The sequence below is a fragment of the Mixophyes fleayi genome, chromosome 3 (assembly GCF_038048845.1).
Source record: "Mixophyes fleayi isolate aMixFle1 chromosome 3, aMixFle1.hap1, whole genome shotgun sequence".
Taxonomy (NCBI): domain Eukaryota; kingdom Metazoa; phylum Chordata; class Amphibia; order Anura; family Limnodynastidae; genus Mixophyes; species Mixophyes fleayi.
The window spans coordinates 189,640,880-189,663,008 of record NC_134404.1 but is presented as its reverse complement, the minus strand read 5'-3'; the positions used below and the strand labels follow the sequence as shown (position 1 = coordinate 189,663,008).

The following is a 22,129-nucleotide window of genomic DNA, read 5'->3' as shown; positions in this document are numbered from 1 at the left end:
CTTTTCATCTTGGCCTAAGTGTGATGGATGGTTTTTTTAAGTCTTTGAACTCATAACCTATTTTCATGTCGGCGTTTGGCTGTATACAAGATAGTTGAAAGTATATTTAATGGGAAATCCAATTTTTGCATAGAAAGCAATAATTTTGTACGTTGATTCAAAAATACTCATAGTTGAAAAAGTACAAAAATGTATTGGATTCAGCATTTAAAGCATGATATGTTCAATTCTTTCACATTATTGAAGTTTTTTCATGTTGCTGATGGCAGATAAAGCACATATGTTGCAAGACTTGAATAAACAATGTTGGAGGAAAACTGAAACATTTAAATGAAACTTCTGGTACTAAAGTGATTACAGAAAGACTGACATTTTCACTTGTGCAGTCCTGCAAATGGTTAAGCAGTAAGAAGATGTTTTTTAAACTGGGAAGTAGGTGGGCAGCCTGTTAGGAGCTTGTCAGACAAAAGGCACCTTTTTGCCTATTCTGCAGTTAATCTGTAGTTCGTAAAAGCCTTTGCACTTTCAATATGTTGAACACTGTGAAATAATCTTTTGTGTATTCATGAATGCAATCCACTTAGTAAACACATGCAGTGTGTCAAAAATAAACAAATTTACATATATACAATTTCAATATTCCATATTTATTATGCGTTTAAATACTGGTGGTAGACACACCACTTTTGCCTTCACATTCATTGCATAGTCACACTTTAAAGTTAGTTTTGTTAATAATAAAAATAGCAACAGAAAACACTGTCTTTGTTTCATTATGTTACTAAAAACATATACATAAAAACTGTATTTGTTAAGGGTTTACATTTAAATACAGTTATATAATAAACATTAATATAGCATACTTTATAGTCAATACTTGGCAGACCCCTAGCGAAGGCATCATAAGGCTTAAAAAGAAATAATAAAATAGTATTAGTCTAATGTGGGTAAGTACATAAAGAGCACAAAGGGTGATGGATAGGAAAGCTTTAGTTGCTCTATACTACCCATCATCCTCAGTCACACTGACCAGTGAAGATAGGAACTCTAGAAGCAGATTACAGACACAAACAATGGGCAGAATTATATCATTTTTACAACATGAAAAAATAAAGATAATATCGGAGACGGTTACCTTTAACTTGTAGGGCTGATACATTAATAACTTTTTATTTCACAAATAAATCCACCTTTGCAGACCTTTTTTTCTCATAGGGGAGGGGTTATATGTGCAAAATATCCCCCTATCCTAGAACTAGCCATTGGTTAGATACACTATTTACATAGCTACTCAATTCAATACTAAGCTGAAACCTGATGATATCAGGTTTGTGACGTGCCAGCGGGGGTTGGATAATGATGATTGCATAAGTAAACTAACTCAAAATAGAGGGACAATATGATTTATAAGCTGCTCATTGGGTGCATTCTACTCGAGAGTGTATCTAACTAACAGATAAATGTAGGATAGGGTTTATATTTACAAAATAGACCCTTTGATGAATTTATCCTTTAACAAGACAAGTCATTTGCTATGGTTTATTGTCATTATAAAATGTATACATGTACATGAGTAAATGTATTACTGACAAATTAAGTATTATTGATTTAATAATACTCAGTATTGAAGAAAAAAATCATTTTGGCACTAGTCTATAACAAAAGATTTGTTTTTATCCCACACTACCTCTTCAATTATTTGCATAACATAACAAATGTTTACTTATTTGGTTTAATTGCTAATTGTTTGTTATTGCTTCATTTACATTTTGTATAGAAACTCATGGCATAATGACATGTATAATTATATAGATATGTACCTTTCATATTCTGTAGGATAGTTATTTATATATGTATAAAACAGGTCTTCTAGACAAGGCAAAATAATCAAAGTCAACTTGTGCATATAAAACATGTTTCTTTCCCACTTACTTAATGAAACAAGCGTACTTAAACATTAAAATAAAGGCACAACTTTCGAGTAGAAAACAATTTATGATTGTAATAATTTCCAGATTCTGAGCTCAATATCTGAAATTTCGCAACCTCAAGTTAAGTACATATTGCAGAAAAACTGCAAATGTCTTCTGACAAATTAAAGCCACATAATAAATTTCATCAGGGTTAAATTTAAGGCCAACTTGCAAGGATATTCCCAAGCAAACGCAGTTTATGACATTGATGAGTTAATGATTTACATTGACCCCTAGGCTTATATAAAAATATCCTGAGTGTTGGCAGTTTGTGCAGACTAGCACTGCTCTCTCAACATTATATTAACCAAAATGTCCAGTCCCTAATGCAATATTGTAAGTACTATGGTATGTTTTATCATCTGTCAATCCAAGTACATTAACAACTCAAGAATATTTGTATACAATATAAAAATGGAATCCACAATGATCAAAATACCAACATTACAAAAGTAGTGTTCTCTAATACATTTTTTAAAACACCACTGTCATAACTCTATACTTAGATGGTATTACTATAACAAGCTTCCCTGATAGCTTTTTCACCAAGGTTCTATGGAATTATATATTTTTACATTGATCCTTGTAATGAAACATGTACAAAATAAATGTCATTTGTCATACTGAATAGTACAAGGCTGATGTGATGCATTTCACTTAAGAAGTTAAGAATTTTAACCAAGGTGAATAGTGTCAATGTAAGGCATTCTTTTAATGAAAAAGGGACATCAATGAACTGGTACATCAACAAAATTTCATTTTTTATATATATATATATTATACACATAGCATCAGCAAATTCCGTAGCGCTTTACAGCTGGGAGCAACCATGGTAATAAAACAATACTGGAAAAACAGACAGACAGAGAGGTGAGTAAGCCCTGCCCGGAAGCATACAATTGCGATATTTATATGTGTGTGTATGTATGTATGTATGTATGTATATATACACGTGTATGTATATATATATATATATATATATATATATATATATATACACACACACACACACTTTGCATAAGATTAAACTATATATTTTCTTTTATAGCACTCATTCTAGATTTTTTGGGGTTGGCAACACAAGTTGCTATTGGTTTGTGTGTGCATCAGACGATCACACTAATAGGCCCCAGTGAATACATAAAAGATATCTGGAAGTTTGGAGTCTGTGATCCGAACAGTCAGATTTCATTCAATTTGGAAATTCCATATCTTATTCTATTATGGCACTGCTAACAGGCTTGTATTGTAATAACCAACTGCTGCCTGCCTAGAAATGGAGAACAGGCATCTCCTGACTCAGTACCCAGTGAGGGTTATTTACTAAGATTCCTCAAAGGTGGAAACTTGCACCAAAGCCATTACAACCAATCACACATTAGCTTTCCTTGTCTTACTTGAAATAGACAGATAAAAGCTAATTCCTGATTGGTTTCTACAGTTTAATACAGATTTGCTCCTTTTAGTGATTTTATTAAATAACCCTCATTGGCTGCTATATTACACCTGGGAATAATGAAATAAGATTCCAGTTCAGTTTTGTTGGTTTTCAGGACTTGAACCATAACAGGGAAATATGTCTATATATCTTTAGTATAAGGCAATTTGTATTTTAGGTTTAGTGTTCCTTTAATAGTTGAAATGTTAAAATGACTGGCACAATGAATACCCTACATTCATCTAATGTTCCTTTAACTGAGTTATATTGATTCGTGCAGAGCAGGATTATATAGCAAGTGTAGAAAGTGGTTTGTAGTATGATCAAGAAAGTTTATAGTGTATTCTACTAATAAAACACAACCAGTAATGAGTGCCAAATTTGACATCACTGAGAACAGACATACACATGTAGCAGGGAAACATCATTGCCTTGATACAAAGACATTTACTTTTACATGGCAACAAGCATTTGTCATATGGCTCAGGCAATCATAGCACAGCTGGACAGTTATAATATACTGGTCACATAATGCTTGATCAGCTGATTGTACAATCTTACTGTAAATGAGTGTTTGCAAATATCCAACTTCGTTTGACAGCAGCTATTATAAGCATAGTAGATAGCAAAGTGAAAGTTCCAAGAAGAAAACATAATTGAACGTGTGCTAAGCTCTAACTTTTCCAGCAATCTACTCTATCTTGTAGATCTGGTAAAGTTTTTGTGCACCAAAATCTGGTAAACAAAGCAAAAACTTGTTCAGCCACTGAGACTGAATCTGAAGACAGTTGTTATAATAATAAAACTGGCACTGTGGTAAAGGTCAAAGCTTTCTTGTTAATAAGTATATAATACTTTTCCCTGGCATTCATAACCCTGCGCATTAGTCCCAGCATCATGTACACACATGTGCTTTAAATTTCACTGAGTGGCAATGAAGAGATCTCGACATGTCAGGCTCAGTGGGATGTGCAAGTAACACAGCTTAGAGAGATTATACAGCTTTGGGATTGTAGCACCAGTTTCAGCATTTGGTAATTGTCATAAAAAAGATAAAACGAATATACGAAAATCTGTTGTTGTAAAATAATGGTCACTATATGACAGATACATCTTCTTTTTTGGTATCCTCAGCTGTGCCCGGCTTCAATGTGCTGGCAGTGTTATCCACCATTTTCTCTTCATGGTCTCCATTCAGAGTTTTTGTTTGCTCCTCTAAAGTCCTTCCATGGACCCATGGGATGAGACAAAGGATAATACCACCAATGATAGGGGGAACACCCGCCAGATAAAATGCTACATCGTACGAGCCAAGGCTGTCCCGCAATAAACCTGGAGAAGCAGACCGCACAATTAATCACCAACTTACAAATACAGGAATGTTCAGTAATGATCCCCACATCTCTGAAGCTAATAAACCATCCATAAACCAACCACTGCAAACTCACTGTCGTAAATGGGAATTAATTTTCATTTTAGAACAAAGTCACACCATTGTACAAGCGCATGCATGGTACTTATAAGGCACCTCAACAAGTTTTGAGGTACTAGCAAAAATAAAAAATTGAAAAATAGGCACAATAAAATAGAACCTAATGAAAATCCTACATACCTGCAACAGGAGGACCAACAGTCATTGGAATAGACATAAATCCTAGCAGAAATCCAATTGCCTGAGAAACATTTTCTGGTCCAACAAGCTCAAATGCAATGGGAGCCATAATACATATGAAGCAGCCATCAAACAAGCCCATGAAGAGACAGACCGCAATCAAACCACCAAAGTTGTGGCATACGGGGATCATCATCGACATAAGTCCAATGAAAAAAAAAGACACTACCTGCGGAAAAAAGAGAATTTTCAAAGAATATGAAGGATAGTAGTATCATGCTTTACTGTGCAAAGACTTACCAATGAGAAAACAAAAGGTCAAATATATTTTAGCTGGTGGATGTAAGCGGTCAAGTGGCGCTAACTACAAAGGCAAAAAATTATTTTGCTAGCTTGATATTTGAATAAGCAAAAGAGCAGTGGACAGGGCAAACCTGCAGGTGTATTAATCATTAGCGAATATTTCCAGTTTACAAACAGGCAGTATTTTTACACCTGCTAGTAGATGGTGCATGCTGTGTGCATGAAAATATTAACGTTGTCAAACACATGAATTGCACACAGATCCTGTCTCAATTTACTGGCAGTGATTTGGAATAATGTCGCACCTTGACTGCATGAGTTGTACACTAGTGGGCCTCATATACAAAGTATAAAATAGCTGGGTCACAGGGCAAAAAAATCCCTTTTGATGGTGCCACTAGTTTTGCAAAATGAGGTTTAATTTTGCAGAGCGAGATTTTTGAAATCAGATAAAGGATTGGAGGCAACACATTTTTCTTGGTGTTCATTGCTGAATGCAGGGACACACAGTCATTTTAACTCTGCAAAGGATTTTTGCACCAGCGCTGAGCTGGCAAAGATCAGATATCATCCTATACTTTTAAAAGGATGCATTTTGCACCCTCCAGTTGCTTTAAGGAAGACGCGCACATTTTTAGGCACAATTTATCCAGGTAAAATAAAGCTTCCAACATACAAAAAGTACCACGTGTAATAAAAACAGTCCTGACGTCCCATCTCGTTTATGATTAATTTAAGCATAAATGAATGAAAGGGGTGGTTCTAAAGTGGTTAGGCTTTTGATATTTTTACAAATTCACCAAATACACCACTTCATTTTTTTTATGCTCCGAACATCTAGTATGTGGTTCCGAACATCTAGTATGTGGTTGCGTTTCCTGACAGCAGAAAGCAGTCTTATAACTTGATGTGCACAGGGCCAAAACGTTATGTACTGCAAGTTATAAACAAGGTGCTCAATTACTCAGACAGCAGAAATTCCTGAGCAACGGGATGCACTTTGTAGGCATGTAGAAATATGGACCAAGCATGCAAAGGCCACATGCTGTTTTACACTAAACTTCATTGTTGTGAATGACCCCAATGTGTCTATAAATGCTAATACATAAAGGTTCCTGTACACTGTGATTTTCAATGTCAGTTAGGCAATTTTATACTTAATTGGCTGCATATTGCAACAAGTGTTAAATTGCAGCCAACCCCCCCCCTCCCCCCCTTGATTCTGATCAATATGGAGATTAAGACTGGTGGAAACTACATTTAGATGATAACTACTCTTTCACTGTGAGTTCTGTAAAGCTTCAACCGCCCTTGTTGTGCCCCATTGGATCCAGCCATTGGGCCAGTTGACAAAACATGTGTACCTAGCCTGTTTGGCTATGTACATGTGTGACCAAATTGGGTCCACATGTGTATGGGCACATCCTCTGTGTATACTGCATGGCTTGGCCTGAATTGTAACCATTGCATTGCTTATAATAATTATTGTAGTTCTTCTGCCAAGATGTATTAGTAATCATAAAAAGGAATTGTTTAGATCTCAAGATTTGTGAAGGCATATATTATGGAGCAAGTACACATGGGAATCCGTGGAGGAGATCTACAAGGAGAACTCCTGAGAAGAGAAACGAAAAAGATCTTTAGTATGGGTAGCATGGTACCTGAAGGCCTTAATGACTATATTAGTTATTTGGCCTTTTTATAATTGCAATAAATAATTCTAGTTTTCCCTAGAGATTATTTTTATTATACCATATTTTTCTCGGGAGGGGAAATAAGAAGACCTACATTATGAGTTATTAAAAACTAAATCAAGTCACGTGGCTTTGTCGTGTGATTATTAAAAATAAGATGCTCTCTTTGGAGGGAATAATTATCATATACAATAATATACAGTTTAATACTTATATTAATTATGAGTGTTTTTGTATATATTTTTACACTTAGGTCATAATATATATAATATCTACTCTCTTTTATGGGAAAATTAATTATACTTAATATAATACACTAATCAACACTTTGAATAACTCTGTGACCCTGAGTAATTCTGTTTATTTATAAATTTATATCTCAGGATCGCAATTGAGAATTTCTTAGTTATATTTTGTTTTTTGTTTTTGTTTTGTTTGATTATATCACAGATTATTCATCATCGACTTATGTTTTGGTACATAACTCGTCTTAATCACAATTATTTTCAATTGAATCTAATTCACTATAATTACATAATTATTACAGTATGTATAGCCTCTGCTTACATTTTACACAGTCACTCAACAATATTAAATATACACCCCGTTTAATAGTTCTCAACACATAAGTGTTTTAACACTTCAATTAGTTTACTTTATGAATGAGTAAGGAACATCTACATGCAAAGTATGCCTAATTATGTAATTACACTATTACACATATTTTCCATCTAATAGTAATAAAATACAGCGACATAATTGTACACGATGGTTAGCGTATATGCAACATGTGTTAAACATACCTTAAGGGCAGTATAGTGACGCCTTCCAATGTTTATATGGCATATGTGGATAGATCTTATTGTAGGTCATACCATATTACTCTAATCCTGCTTATGGATCAGATGTAACTACTCAATATTTGTTTAAAATATTTGCTTACACTTCTCTAGGACTAAATATACTTACCGTAACATCACTGTAGATCAGGGACAAACGGAATCCCCTTTTACTAAACAACATAGTCTCCATGGTAACACAAGGTACCAATAGGATCGCAGGACTGATGGAACCTGAGATATTATGGGCTGAGACTGCTGTCGATCATCCCTATGAAAGGGATTATGTGATTGGATCCTCAATAATGACGCGGATAAAGGGGCGTCTATCCTATAGCTTAAATAGCCAATCATTACTATGGCTCGTCTTGCCTTGAAAAAGCATACAAGCGAAACGCGCGTCGGCGTTCGCTTTGTATCTCACACGCTGCTGTTAAACAATACCTAGTTTATTATAAGAAATCAATACTATATTCTCTTATCCTAGACAACAATGGGTCAATATGATCGCTATATTATGGGCTAAGACAATATTGGATAATTCTTAGGCAGTATAGATAATAGCTAGCCTATCAATGCACCCCCCCTTTCTAATCAGATAGCAACTGGTTAATATATGACCGTTATATAGGGTGCCGTGATAATCATATATGCTATCAGATTTTATTATACACGGTCCTAATAGATACTTTTTGACGTTATTATATAGCTCTCTGTGGTTACAGAGACTGGTTAGTCTAGCGGTGCTGGTATTGCCTTGACCCTACCATAGATCATTATACTGCCAGCATAGGAGTACCATACTATGTACAATCTTATTATTATATAGGATCACAGATCCAAATTAGGCATGCACGAATTTTTGTAACCCATGTTATCTGTTATAGATAATTTACATCCGTGAGATATTGTTTAATAACAACTAAGGTGTATTAAAACTGTTTACCATCCGAAGTATTTATTATTATTAGGGTCTCATTCTGCTTTGACCTCTAGGATATATGAGTAATTTATTACCACAGCAGCCAACACTGTTATATTAATACTTATCATTCTAATACTATCAATGAGAATACAAGCGATTTGCAGTAGTAACTGCAATTTTATTTTTACTTCCCTCACTTTGTATTTATTTTAATATTTTCGCTAGTTGTATCCAGATACTTCAACTTTTAATGAATACTAATAAAATATGTAATTTTAATACTCCATACCCGGAGTGCCCCTTTATACACTCTTTTCTTTGTTCTATACTCTTAAACTATCAGTGTAAGGGTGCACCCTCTATTCAATATAGATTAATTTAGGAACCTATTAATGTTCAGTTATACAGGGGTTATTGATCATAGATATCATTGATAAACTTAGTGTGGTGATCTTTGTAACATATATCTCAAGATTTGTGTCAGACTCCTGTAGCTATTAAAGCTGATAGTCCATCTAAATGAAGCTTGTGTGTGACCAAATTCTTATATAATGCATAATAAAATGCTAGAATGATTTATACAACTGAATACCTAAGCAGCATTACCTGTAAATACACCTTCTTAACACCTGGAATATAATCTGCAACTCTCCCAAAAATTAACCTTCCAACGCCAGATGTAACACCAATGCATAGTAAGAGAACCTCTTCCTTCACATCCTCTCCCAGACGCTCCTTAACATGGTTCATCTGTGGAATAATTTAAGAGTAATAAAGTAGAATTAGGAACCTATAATGTTACATTAAGTAATAACTTAGTTTTAAATACAAAGTGTACCTCGAATTTCTTCGTCTAGTGCAGACCAAGGAATTCTAGGTACATACATAATCCAACACTTTCCCCGATTTATAGAGTAGCAGATTTTCTCATCTATAATCCTTTCACTGAGATCCATTTATCATCATCATCATCTATTTATATAGCATCACTAATTCCACAGCGCTGTACAGATAACTCACATCAATCCCTGCCCCATTGGAGCTCACAGTCTAAATTTCCTAACATACACACACAGAGACCAAGAGAGACTAGAGTCAATTTGATAGCAACCAATTAACCTACTAGTATGTTATTGGAGTGTGGGAGGAACCCGGAGCACCCAGTGGAAACCCACGCAAATACAGGGAGGACATACAAACTCCAAATAAGGCCATGGTCGGGAATCAAACTCATGACAGCAATGCTGTAAGGCAGAAGTGCTAACCACAAAGCCACCATGCTGCCCATTTAGTTTTTACACTTAACTGTACAAGGTTACAGTGGTCAAGGTCAAGCGCACACAGCAGCCTTCAAACTTTGGGCATCATTAAGGTAAGTGATTTTCAGCCGTATCACTTGCACCAGCTACAGGTCTGGTTTAAGTGCTGAGTGATAGTGATGACGGTCGCCTTTGCACGTTAGAACATGTGTTTGCAATCAAGAGCAACTGTAAAAATGCATTTTATGTACACTAGACATTAATAACGCCCTGATAAATGTACACTATATGGACAAAAGTATTTGGCCACACCTGTTAATTATTAAATTGAGGTGTTTCAATCAGACCTGTTTCCAGAGGTGTATAAAATCAAGCACCTAGCCATGCAGTCTCCATTTGCAAACATTTGTGATACAAAATGGGTCTTTCTGAAGAGCTCAGTTATTTCAAGTGTGGTCCTGTGATAGGATGCCCCCTTTGCAATAAGACAGTTCATGAAATTTCATCCCTGCTGGATATTCCACGGTCAACTGTAAGTGATATTATTAGAAAGTGGAAGTGTTTAGGAACAACAGCAACTCAGCCACGAAGCAGAACACCACTTAAATCACAGAGTGGGGTAAATGACTGCTAAGTTACATGGTTCGTAAAAGTCGTCAACACTCTGCTGATTCAATGGCTGAAGAGTTCTGAACTTCCACTGGCATTAATGTAAGCACAAAAACTGTGCAGCAGGAGCTTAATGGCATGGGTTTACATGGCCGAGCTACTGCATGAAAGACTTACATTACCAAGACCAAAGTCAAGCATCAGATGGAGTGGTGTAAAGCACACAGACACTGGACTGTGGAGCAGTGGAAATGTGTTCTGTGGAGTGATAAATTACGCTTTTCTGTTTGGCAGTCAGATAGCAGAGTCCGGGTTTGGCAGATGCCAGGAGAACTTTACCTGTCTGACTGCATTATGCCAACTGTGAAGTTCGATGGAGGATGGGATGGGTCTGTTTTTCAGGGTTTGGGCTAGGCCCCTTATCTCCAGTGAAGGGCAATCTTAATGCTTCAGCATACCAAGTCATTTTGGACAATGCTATGCTTCCAACTTTGTGGCAACAGTTTGGGGAAGGCCCTTTTCTATTCCAACATGACTTTGCCCCAGTGTAGAAAGCAAGGACTACAAATACATGGTTTGATGAGTTTGGTGTGGAAATACTTGACTGGCCCTCACAGAGCCCTGACCTCAACCTCATCAAATATCTTTGAGATGAACTGGAACGGAGATGGCGAGCCAGGCCTTCTCGTTCAACATCAGTGCCTGACCTCATAAATGCTCTACAGAATGAATGGGCACAAATTCCCACAGAAACACTCCAACATCTTGTGGAAAGCCTTCCAAGAAGAGTGGAAGCTGTTATCACTGCAAAAAGGGGACCGACTCCATTTTAAAGTATATGTATTTGAATACATTGTCATTACTGTCCCTGTTGGTGTAATGGTCAAGCGTCCGAATACTTTTGTCCATATAGTGTATATTATAAAAAAAAAGTAAAAAGTTTTTTCATTCTATTTCATTTCATTATATTATTAACAGGTGACAATAATTGAATACTTTTTTTTCTGTGCATTCTCCTGGGATTTTTAATTTCACATATGTATTGTTCGAATCCTGCCCTGTGTTGTGTCTGTCTGTCTCAATACTGCTGTATATGCAGAGTGTACCTATACCCGTAGTCAACAAGAGAAATTTCTTCAGATGTGTTTGTAGTTGAATATAGAAGTTATTATTATTATTATTAATATTTATTTATAAGGCGCTACAAGGCATCCGCAGCGCCGTACAGAGACAAATAAAATCACAATACAATGGGAGACAGCACAGTACAGTAAACACAGCAACTCAGTACGCTCAATGCACAGCTAGAGAGGGCGGGGAAGGGGGAGGGAGGATCCGAAAACGACGGGGCCCAAGAAGGGGGGCGCGGAAGACAGGGAGACCCCCAGGGGGGAGGAGGGAGCGAAAGTGGATGTGGGGTGGAGGACCTTTGAGGAGGAGGGCTAAGTAGCTGGAGAGCAGAGTTAGAAGTGGTGGAAACAGGAGGAGAGATGGCCCTGCTCAGAGGAGCGTACAATCTAAGGGGAGGGGTGGACAGACAGAGAGACGCAGGGGAGAGAGGGAGAGTAGGGGGACAGAGGCAGAAGATAAGGTAGGAAGTTAAGTGGGAGACAGAAAGGCTTTAAGAAAAAGGTGGGTTTTTAGGGCCCGTTTGAAGCTGGACAGATTAGGGGAAGTTCTGATGGAGGGAGGGAGCTTGTTCCAGTGGAGGGGGGCAGCGCGGGCGAAGTCTTGGATACGCGCGTGGGAGGAGGTTATAAGGGGGGAAGAAAGGCGACGGTCAGAGGCAGAACGGAGAGGGCGGGATGGAGCATGAATAGAGAGGAGGGTGGAGATGTAGGGCGCAGTGGAGTTGGCGAGGGCCTTGTAGGTGAGTGTGAGGAGCTTAAAGAGGATTCTGAAGGGGAATGGGAGCCAGTGAAGGGCTAGGTAGAGGGGGGAGACAAAAGAGGAGCGGCGAGAGAGGAAAATAAGCCTAGCTGCAGCGTTAAGGACGGATCGAAGGGGATCGAGATGAGAGTGGGGGAGGCCAGTGAGGAGGAGGTTGCAGTAGTCCAGGCGGGAGATGATCAGAGAGTGGATAAGGCATTTGGTGGCATCTTGGGTATTGTTTTTTTTTTTAAAACAAAACAAACGCGCGTTACATTCGTTTTTCGTTTCTTAAGGAACCAGGCCCATAAACACTAGTCCTGAAAATTGTAGATGCAAGATTTTATGTCAGTCTTGAAAAACTTTCAATAACATTTGACTTTTCTTTTTTTGTAGGACACATCGTTTAGGCTCCTAGACCATTGACCCTCCCATGTTATAATTTTAAAATGATTGTGCAGAATCCCTGCACAAATGGCCACTGCCACAAAGATGAAACATGTGAGCCAAGAATTATCTGTGCTAACCTAAACTTTGTAAGTCAGGGGTATTTTTTATGTAATATATACAGTGAGACAACGTTTCCAGTTGAGAAAAAACAATCAGATGATTAACACATTCCTCATTAAGTAATTTGTCCAGCTCTCTTTCTCACAAACACCTACATTTTGAGAAGTATGTTGAACTCTACACCAAATATGGCTTTACATAGCTCAACACTATGAATGAGATTATATGATCTGCATCATAAACAGCTTATCTAAATCTTTCCGCAAAACCTGGGAACCAAGCGCCACACACTGTAATCTTGGTTACCCTTCTCAATGTGATAAGGTCAAAACTCATACTTAGTCAACACCTTTCACTATAGGGGGGGGGGGGATTCAATTGACCGCAAGATATTTTTTAACACTGTGTTAAGTCATTTTAACGCTGATTTTTATAATTTTCGAGCGGGTTATCTTTATCCGCGGTTCAATTCCATTTTTAACGCTCAGTTTTTTTTCTAAAAAATAGTGAAATAAAAAAAATATGGTAAAGAAAGTAATGTAATGTAGATATTATCAAATAGAATGGTTGTGTAATGCAATCTAATGTATAAAAATGTATGCCAATCCTTTTTTTGTGTTATACATGAACGCGTTAAACACTCCCCTAAAAACTCGCAAACACCAATGATTAACGTGCGGGGGCAGCATTCCCTCTTTTTCAATTGAATTACACGAGTTTTAGCGCTGTGTTAACTAAAAACGGTCGCTACAGCAGTTGCAAACCTGCGTGTGATTTTTTTTTTTTTTTCTAACACTGCGGGGAAAAAAAACTTGCGGTCAATTGAATACCCCCCTAGGTGTCCTTTTTGATCATTCCCTCTCCATGTGCTGGCATCCCAACATAATACTACCATCATTCCTTTTCCTTCGTCCACCCTTTCCTTCTTTTAAATCCACCATGTGAAATCTTTGTCGACTTTACCCACTATATATTGCTTGTTCTAGTTTTTTATTACGGCCAGATTAATTGATTGCATACTTACTGCAATTCTTAGTTTTGCTAGCCAATAGAGTTCACTTATTCTCTATTATTGGCAGCTGCTCACAAGTAATTAGATTATTTCCTTAATGATAGTGCTACAGGTTACATTTTCTTATTTAATGTATAAATAATTGCTGGTTTGGGAGAAAGCTGGTGAAATGACACATTATAGAGTATGGTATTCCTCTTCAAAGGATGACTCATAAGGTAATTCAAAAGTGCTGGAAAAGATGAACTGTCTTATAAATGTTTAAATCCCACATTTGAAAAGCTTGTAGTGTTAAGGAACTGTGGCACTGAAAGAATTTCCTCTATAATCAATACAGCGGGACACAATAACATGTTTTTAAGACGAGAAACTTTAGACTTTTCCAGGACAAACCACAAAGTAAGTACAGCTGTCAAAAGAAGGAAATAGATATCTGATATCTGCACTACTAAGCACACTCCCAGTGGACTTGCGTAATCACTCACATAATTTTTGTCCATTTATTCCTCCACTCTAATTAAGAAAACAAAGTAAGAGAGGATGTTGATAACAGGAGGTTGTAGTGACATATGCAAGTTTGTTCACTGAATTACTAGTGTTCAGAAAATACTTTTTGAGTCATTAATGGGGATGTATTATTTACTGCATGCCTAGTACACATTTGATCATTCTAACACTGGAACCCTTTACCCTAATATCTGCAAAAATGTATTGAGAATTATTGGGCCATGAGTTAAATGATAATAGTCCTGCTCGGCCAGGGGCGGACCTATATATTATTTTTTTGGGGGGTGATTTGTGCCTTGCACCCTTTTTTGCTAACTGAAGTAGTAGGCATCCAGCGGCAGCTCACTATACTCCCGGCAGCTGACAGGCAGGCAGAGTATGCTGCTCAGCCAATCAGAGCGGCCGGACAGGATTCTCTGTCTGCCTGTCAGCTGCCGGGAACATGAGTATAGTGAGCTGCCGCTGGATGCCCACTGATGCTGAGGGGGGCGATTGCCCTGATCGCCCCTCTTCCCCCTCCCCGGATCCTCCACTGTGCTCGGCTCTGTTATGATACATAGTTGTGTCCACATGGGACCAGTTCAGTAGAAGGGACAAAGCAGAGCATAAGACAACAGTGCCGAAACAGAGAGTAATGGTTTAAATGGTTACTTACCAAGTGAACGTAAGGCACAAAGTATCCGAAAAGTGCTGCTGGGATTCCAAATGCCCATATACAGTAACTCTTAGATTTGAAGATGGAGAAATTGAAGATTTGTTTCCGTCTGTTACTGCGTCTAGGCATTAGTGGCTTGTAGGTGAATCCAGCCAAAAAGAGAATAAACATGAGTATACACAAGACACGTAGGGTGTGGTAAAGTCCTATCCCGTCAAGCAAATACCGGAGGAGAAAAGGCAATGACACAGTAAACAGGCTGCTGCCTGCTGTCACAATGCCATTCACGAGTCCCAAACGTTTCTTGAAATAGTGTCCCAAGATTACCAGGGATGGTTGATAAGCAAATGAACAGCCACAGGCAAATAAAATACCATAGGTGAAATAAAGAGGCTCTAAGCTCCTGTGAAAAGAGATTTCCAAAAGAGAATGTATAAGTAATGCAGAACACTAGATGAGATCTCTTTAACTATTACAATGCTGACATTTCCCATTCATAATCTCTGACCTCTCCTGCACAAGTATTCCCACCGAAAAAAAAAAAAACATACACTACATTATTACTCCTATCTGCTAACCATTACCCCTCCAAATACAACTTGTTGGCAGGTAAGCAGATCTCAAATTGCATTCAAATTGACATTGTGTATTTGCAATATATCTATAATCTATCATATTTTTCATCCCTCACATAACAAATCAGTTTTATTTATGTAAAATAAACAAGAGCTGCAGCATAGATTATTATCAGGCATGTTGGAAAATACTCTAGAAAGATGATGGTATTTGGCCTTTGTGTGAGGTCATCCTTAAACTTCATGAACTGACCCCAGTGAAAGCAAAATGTGATTCGTCCACTGGGTAAGCTCTGAACAGAATGGGCAGATGGGCCACACATGTGAGGGATCCTGTGAGGCCTTAATGGCAATTTGTTAGCTTTAGAATCTTAATTATGGTGAAGATAATGCTAGCTTTACAATGATCTTACTTCACAAAAGAACTGGAAAGAAGCCCAATTATGCCAACTCCAGCACCAACAACAGCTGTCTTCCGACACCCGAACATGTCCGTAAATACGCTGACCACAGGGGAGCAGAAGAATATCATTCCCATCGATAAGGAGTTTACCCATGCTGTGGCAAAAAAAAAAAGAAAGGATCAAAATTATTAAAAAAAGCAACAACAAATAAATGAAAGGTCAAAAATTAAAGTAACTGAAGGAATATTACTCTGCATAAATATATTAACACTAGAGAAGAGTAGAGCTGTGTGTTAATTGCTCTTCGGGTACACTTTGAGAGCAAACAATAAACAATAGTTCCAGTTTTAACAAAACAATATATTACTGCATCAATAGCAAAAAATGGTGAAAAACAGAAAACTAAGATATAAAATACAGGGCATTACATGAACAGTCATGTGAAACCTCAACTTACTTTACTATTTATGGAACAAAGGCACTGTTATATCATCATCATCATCATCATCATCATTTATTTATATAGCACCAACATATTCCGTAGCGCTTTACAATTGGGGTTATATAAAAGATCATAACTTTTTAGATATCTACCCAGACTCATATGCTATTTCTCTAAATGTACAAATGAAGGAAGCCCATTAGGCAATAATTTTAATTATAAAGGCAGCCATTTCCTTCACCCTAATCAAACATTAATCAAGAGAGAGCCCACTAAAACTCCAATTCATCCTAGTGGTTTATCATATACAAATTTATATTGAATTCTATTTAACTATACTACTATTTGTATGGTAAAATAAAGATATATACAATTAGTGGTCACTTTTTTAAGTACACCCAATAGTTATTGCAAATATCTAATCAGCCAATCATGTGGCAGAAAATCAGTGCAAAAAAGCATGTAGACATGGTCAAGAGGTACAGTTATTATTCAAAGACCAGAATGGGGAAAAAATGTGATCTAAGTGGCTTTCAGTCTCTCAGTTTACAGAGAATGGTGCGCAAAACAAAAAAAGCGCAAGTTCTGCAAGGAGAAAACGCCTTGTTATTAAGATAGGTCAGAGGAGAATGACCAGACTAGTTCAAGCAGACAGAAAGGCAACAGTACTTCAAAGAAATTTGTTACATCAGTATAATGCAGAATAACATCTCTGAAGGCACAACACTTTGAATCTTGAAGTTGATGGGCTTAAGCAGCAGAAGACCAAAGTGGTTTCCACCTCTGTCAGCTAAGAGCAGGAAAATGAGGCTGTAGTGGGCGCAGGCTCACCAAAACCAGACAGGTGAATATAGGAAAAAGGTATCCTGGTCTGACGAATATATATTTTATGCAGATGGTAGGGTCAGAATATGGCTTCAATAACATGAATCCAGGGATCCATCCAGCCTTGAGTCAACAATGCCAGCTGGTGGTTGTGGTGTAATGGATCGGAGAATATTTTCTTGGCACAAATTAGGCCCCTCAGTTAAGCATTGTTTAAATGCCACAGCCTACCTGAGTATTTTTGCTGACCATGTGCATCCCTTCTGGCCACAGTCTACCAATCTTCTAATAACTACTTCTAGCAGGATAACACGTGATATCAAAAGATAATATAATGCTTGTGGTGCTACAAATATTATATTTTACAAACACGTTACTACAACCCATCTGCATCATTAACTTTCGCAATGAATTTGACTTGCCATCTTCTTGTGAGCCCATCTGACACTGTAATGCCACGATTTCCCATCATGCAGCAAACATCAGATAAGTATGCAGGTCTATAGTGAACTGAGGTTCAATCATGTTAAAGGCCATCGTATATGAAGGAAAGGACAAGAACCCTGAAATGTGTTGAGTTCTCCTCACACATGAGATCATGTGCAGCTGGAAAGTGTTTAGGTGTTATGAATACTAAGAGAATCTCATACGATGGTATCATCTATTGAAGAGGATGCATTTACCCTGATTCTCTATACCCCATTCAGATAGCCCTATTTTGATTCACTTTTGGTACGTGGTTTTGAGTTGAATCACTGTTTGAAGCTACTTTGAGATGTACATGCTACAAAATATTTAGGTGGTAATAGATATGTTCATCATGTTCAGTCGTTCATCCCACAAATCTCTTCTAAGTTGATCCAGATGCAGAGGTGAATAAAAAAAAGTTTAATTTGCCTTAGAAGGGATGGGTAGTATAATTTAACTCAACTGGAAAGGAGCCGATCATGTGATGCTCACACTGAGTCCAGTGACTCTGCCTTTGGCTAGTTATGCTCTACTGCTGTTGAACCTACGGGAAAAAATTCTTTCCTGGCTGCATAAAGGGTCCATACTGGAATACTCAGACAGCTTCTTGGATTAGTCCACAATTATGTTTGTTTATTAATATTTTATGTTTCGCTACATCTGTTCTTGAAGCTATATAGTGTATGTCCTCTGCAGATTACTGATGATGAAGAGGTTGTCAGAGAATGTTCTCCATGGGCCAAGATTGTATTTCTACAATGTAAGGCTCATTTACTAACATTGCATTTAGGTGCAAAATGTACCAGAGTTCAAAAAACAAGTGTCTGATTGCTTGCTATGGTTTACAGCAATTTGTGCTCCTAAATGTAGTGATAATAAATGTGCCCTAGTGACCATATCTCATGTAAAATATATCTACTCAAGTGTAAAACTGAGACCTTTCACACTGTTCGACTTGATTGCCCTTCTCTGGAACCTCTTCAGTTCTAGGACATCTTTTTTGTGAACTGGTTATCAAAACTGTACTTCACTGTACTGTACTGTATTCAACAAGTGCTTAATATAGCTGCAAAACTGTACTTCTATCTCTTATATTTTATTATTACATAATTTTTTATTTATAAGGCCTCACAAATATTATCATCATCATCATCATTTATTTATATAGCGCCACTGATTCCGCAGCACTGTACAGAGAACTCATTCACATCAGTCCCTGCCCCATTGGAGCTTACAGTCTAAATTCCCTAATATACACACATACAGACAGACGGACAGAGAGAGACTAGGGTCAATTTTGATAGCAGCCAATTAACCTACTAGTATGTTTTTGGAGTGTGGGAGGAAACCGGAGCACCCGGAGGAAACCCACGCAAACACGGGGAGAACATACAAACTCCACACAGCTAAGGCCATGGTCGGGAATTGAACTCATGACCCCAGCGCTGTGCTAACCACTAGGCCACCGTGCTGCCCGGCATATTATGCAGTGCAATACATGAGATATACAATACACACACAGCAATGATTCATAATATATATTACAAAACACATTATTAAACTAAACATAGTTATACACAGAGCAGACATCTACTAAGTAGCACATTGTCCATCATTTATAGAAAATAAAAATAGTGCAAATTTTACTCACTTAAACAGTTTACCACATTGTAATCTACTTTTAACCCACTCCATTGTTATAGGATTACCTCATAGTTGCCTACTCTCCTGGAATGTCCGGGAGACTCCCGAATTTTTGGGAGTTCTCCCGGACTCCCGGGAGAGCAGGCAAAAATCCCGGAACCAGCATCTCCCCGTTGTTGTATATGGTGGGGGCAGGGCTAACCGTGGCATCGTGACCCCATCCCCTGCTACGATTGGCCAGAATTTCCTAAGATTGGCAGGGGCGGAGGCTAGCGGCACACCGCGCCTGGCCAAGCCCCCTCGACGGACCCCCTCCTGGAAAGCTGGTCTCAAAAGTATATCTTTTAATTTTAGTTTTCATTGTAAATTTCCTCTATAAAAGTGGAGATGGATAGAAATGTAAAACCATGCCCACATTTGCTTGCTGCATGTGATTTGAAGTTTGTGGTGCTAAACTGAAAATAGAGGTGGTGTTATTCTTTTATAGGCTATGTTAATCAATTACCACCATTTTGAAACCAGCTTTCCTTTATACATATTTTTCTTTAAAATAAAAGCATTCATTAGTCTACATAATAAGTACAGTAGATGTCAAACGTAAACCCAGAGACAATAATTTTCAAGCAAACTTCCATATATTTAGAAATATACTAAACAGGGGAACTTTCTATATTATTTGCTGGTTCCTCCCTAATGTATCAATGTTTTGGGACACACTACACAGAATCCTCAACTCCATGATGGAAGCATGGACTACTAAAGATCCATAGGTCTACCTGCTTTCCTATATCCCCCTCAGATCCTAGACATTGCAGACAAACTCACCCCCTCTTCCAGAGGTCAAAAACCGCATCTGACATGTCCCATACATGGAAAACCACTTACTACCTCCATGATCAAGCGGACCTCTTTAATCAAGTATGGTCTCTCTGGCTCTTTAGAGAAAGCCGACATCATCCCTCCCACACCTAGAGCTCCAGCATTGCCCACTCAGTGTGAGGATTCAACACTAGCTCCAGATGACAGCTGTCAGAAACAGTTCACTATGACAGCTAGAACCACCTTCTCTCAATTCCTGTAATCAGCACTCTGCTAAAAACAGCAATAGAGCCATTCATGTCACCTGGACCATAGCTTTCCTTTCTCAATGAAAAGGCAATCAAAACATTTATCTCACCTGTTTGTAGCCTTTATAAGTTCCTCAGTTCTACCCATCCTTTGCAAGAGAAAAGTTTTGCTTTGGATTTCTCTGCTTATGCTCTCAAGAAGACTTATTTTGTTTGACTGTACATTATGATTCTACCTTCTCCAAATCTTTTAAACCTGGCTTCATCCATCCACTATTCTACTTTCTCCAATCCCTTGATTTTATCTTTGTCCATCACTATTCTACCTTCTACAATCCTTTAACTTCAGCTTGTACCTCACTACCAGTCCTATCAGGACTAAGCAACTTGGCCAGATGTTGTATGCTTCTGAGGGATACCCCAGCCAAGTAGTTCTTTCCTGGGAGCTGCCAGCACCGTGATACTCAGGCGATACCCTTATTTTTTTCACTCAAAATGGAGAATACTTCAGAGTTCATCTACTACATCCAAAAAGTACCTAATGCCTATTTTGTAATACTCTCCCCCCTTTTTCTTTTACCCCCTATCTTCCCTCCAAATCTTATTTGTATGACTTTAAAATTCATTCTAAAACTATTTAATATATTTGTAACAAACATGGATCTTGTGTATGTTACTTATCTTATTCTCTGTACTGCTTGTACTTACATGTGTCCTCTGAAAGCAACGAGTTTAAAAATACTAAACTACATTGGTCCCAACAAAAAAGTCTTGGGTACACCATTTATAGCTTTAGTCCATGAAGATGGGCTTACTGATGCACTTAAAAGACTGCATGGGACAGCCCTCTAACCCTCAAAAGAGCTGTACATTACGCTCAATTTTAATAATAAGTTAAAACAATACATCTAATCAAGGAAAGATACACCTATTTATAAAAAACATATCGGTAGGCATTTTATCGTATTATAAAAAGTGTTACAAGTTATACCAAACAAATCTGAGAATAACGTACAAAGGATCTGGGTGCCGCAGGTGAAGACTCAGAGGGTCGTCTGTTGGCCATAACTGATGTGGAATATGAACCAATGATATCTCAAGCATCCAAGGTGCATGTTCAAATGAAACAACAACTGCTGGCAGGAACCTGAAACATACATTTACTGTATATATAGTTATTCTGAAGTATGCTAATTTATTGAATGACTCTTAGATTGCTCATAGAAACTGACTTGACTTAATAAAAAGCTTTAGACCAGAAATATAGATCAGTTTGTGACATAAATCAAAATGCATGTATAGAAACAAGAGCTGGTGATGCAAATTTTACAAACAATAAGGGGAGAGGGTGTAGGACGAGGGCCAAAAAGGGCTTGAGGTTGGGATTGTTGAAAAGTGGGCTGGTACGCAACGATGATGAGAGGGAGAGCATTGGTTTACAGAACATTACACCAGAAGTTTGGAAAGACAGAGACAAAGTTTTAATTTAGAGATTAAGA

General features: G+C 37.7%; 1 protein-coding gene across 1 annotated transcript in view; it reads right to left on the bottom strand.

The window, feature by feature from the left end:
• Nucleotides 1–628: 628 nt before the first annotated feature.
• The window catches only part of SLC16A10 (solute carrier family 16 member 10), a 67,068-nt gene continuing 45,567 nt past the window's right edge, over nt 629–22,129 (bottom strand). The window contains exons 2-6 of the mRNA XM_075202927.1: nt 16,194–16,338; nt 15,206–15,608; nt 9,391–9,534; nt 5,024–5,252; nt 629–4,743 (exon numbers count right to left, since the gene is read on the bottom strand). Coding sequence (XP_075059028.1) covers nt 4,508–4,743; nt 5,024–5,252; nt 9,391–9,534; nt 15,206–15,608; nt 16,194–16,338 — 1,157 coding nt within the window. The 3' untranslated portion in view covers nt 629–4,507. The remainder of the gene's footprint in view (nt 4,744–5,023; nt 5,253–9,390; nt 9,535–15,205; nt 15,609–16,193; nt 16,339–22,129) is intronic.